The following is a 1,355-nucleotide window of genomic DNA, read 5'->3' as shown; positions in this document are numbered from 1 at the left end:
GTGTGGAGAAGATGTTGTTTACGTCAAAACTGAAACCAAGCCGTTCACACAGAACGCATATTTTATAGAGGGACATCTATCAGCGTTGCACTCGCGTCTTGTACAAGAGAGCCGCATGTTAAGAAAGCCATGTAAAATTAATGTAAGTTCAACTTTTAAAAAACATGTCTCATTTATTTTTATTGTTTAAGCAACTTTATTAATTATATATGGTTTTTAAACATTATGCACTTTTTTTCAAAGATAGTCGTGTTATTTTATTACACTTTGAAGAAACGTGCATAATATTTTGCTCGATGCGTCCTCTTGTGGCCTCAGGAGAGAAGCCAAAAGCTTTTTTTCCCCCTAACTGAAATTTATGCCTTTTAAATTCGAATAGAATTCGAATTTAGTTTTTCAGTCATTTTGACAGCCCTAATTATGTGTGCGAGCTGCTTCTTTTGTTGGACCAAGAAAGATTTTAAAAGATTTGAGCATCATCTTCTGTCATTAAAACCATCACAGGCCAGTGCTTTAGTCAGTAGATTGTTAAAGCTGATCATGTGTAATGTGGGTTTTTGTCAGGAGGTGAGCGCAGAAGAGCCGCTGTTCTCCAGCAGTCTGTGGGGTCCGTCTGCTGATGATCTGGATCAGGTGGTGGAGCGATGTCTGCTGCCGGAGCTCAGTGTCGGAGACTGGCTGCTTTTCAGCAACGCAGGGGCCAACGGTCTGGGGGCCACATTCACTAACGGAGAGGAACACAAACCGCCCGTCTTCTACTGCATCACTGAATGCGACTGGTACAATGTCACTTTATCTGGAATTTTAAACCCAGTGCATTTGTTTTGGTTTTTAATCAAGTTGTTTTTCCTGCTGCAGGCAACAGGTTCATAACTCTGGCGTCACTTTGGACGCGAGGATGAAGAACCTCTCTGTGGTACCATGCGGCTTGCAACCAAACATATCCAAGGCGTCCGTTTCCACCCCGGCGTAACATAAAGCCACTTATTAATGTCATTATCTCGACTGACTTTAAGCACTTAAGAACCTAGAATCTTCTAAGAAGCTTCAGTTGCTTTGAAGAAGTTTGGCTGGGACCAGAGCTGAAGAAGTGTTGTTGACCAGAACAACTTCATAGCCATCACATCTGATGGATAAACCGCAAATAGGTGCGATTAGCTTTAACAAATGGGACTGTTGGCGTTTACAGATACACTTAATTATATTCAAGTCCGTTTTATAAATATGTATACACATATAGTATTTCCACTTACTAATGGAATCAGTCATGTACTAAGTTATTTATTAAACCTCGAGTCTAGTTTCATGACATCATCAGATGCTTTTAAAGAAACATGCACTTGTTTTTTGTTATT

General features: G+C 40.1%; 1 protein-coding gene across 3 annotated transcripts in view; it reads left to right on the top strand.

Moving 5' to 3' along the window:
- azin1a (antizyme inhibitor 1a) overlaps positions 1–1,346 on the top strand; it is a 16,264-nt gene extending 14,918 nt beyond the window's left edge. For all 3 annotated transcript variants that reach the window (XM_016540522.1, XM_016540521.1, XM_016540520.1), the window contains exons 11-12: positions 565–779; positions 859–1,346. In XM_016540522.1, the coding sequence (XP_016396008.1) occupies positions 565–779; positions 859–973 (330 nt within the window). In that variant the 3' untranslated portion in view covers positions 974–1,346. The remainder of the gene's footprint in view (positions 1–564; positions 780–858) is intronic.
- The last annotated feature ends 9 nt before the right edge of the window (positions 1,347–1,355 follow it).

Source organism: Sinocyclocheilus rhinocerous, unplaced genomic scaffold (assembly GCF_001515625.1).
Source record: "Sinocyclocheilus rhinocerous isolate Xijiao unplaced genomic scaffold, SAMN03320098_v1.1 scaffold1510, whole genome shotgun sequence".
NCBI classification, from domain to species: Eukaryota; Metazoa; Chordata; class Actinopteri; order Cypriniformes; family Cyprinidae; genus Sinocyclocheilus; species Sinocyclocheilus rhinocerous.
Note: the sequence above shows the minus strand (reverse complement) of the source record. Positions and strands in the feature narration are given on the sequence as shown.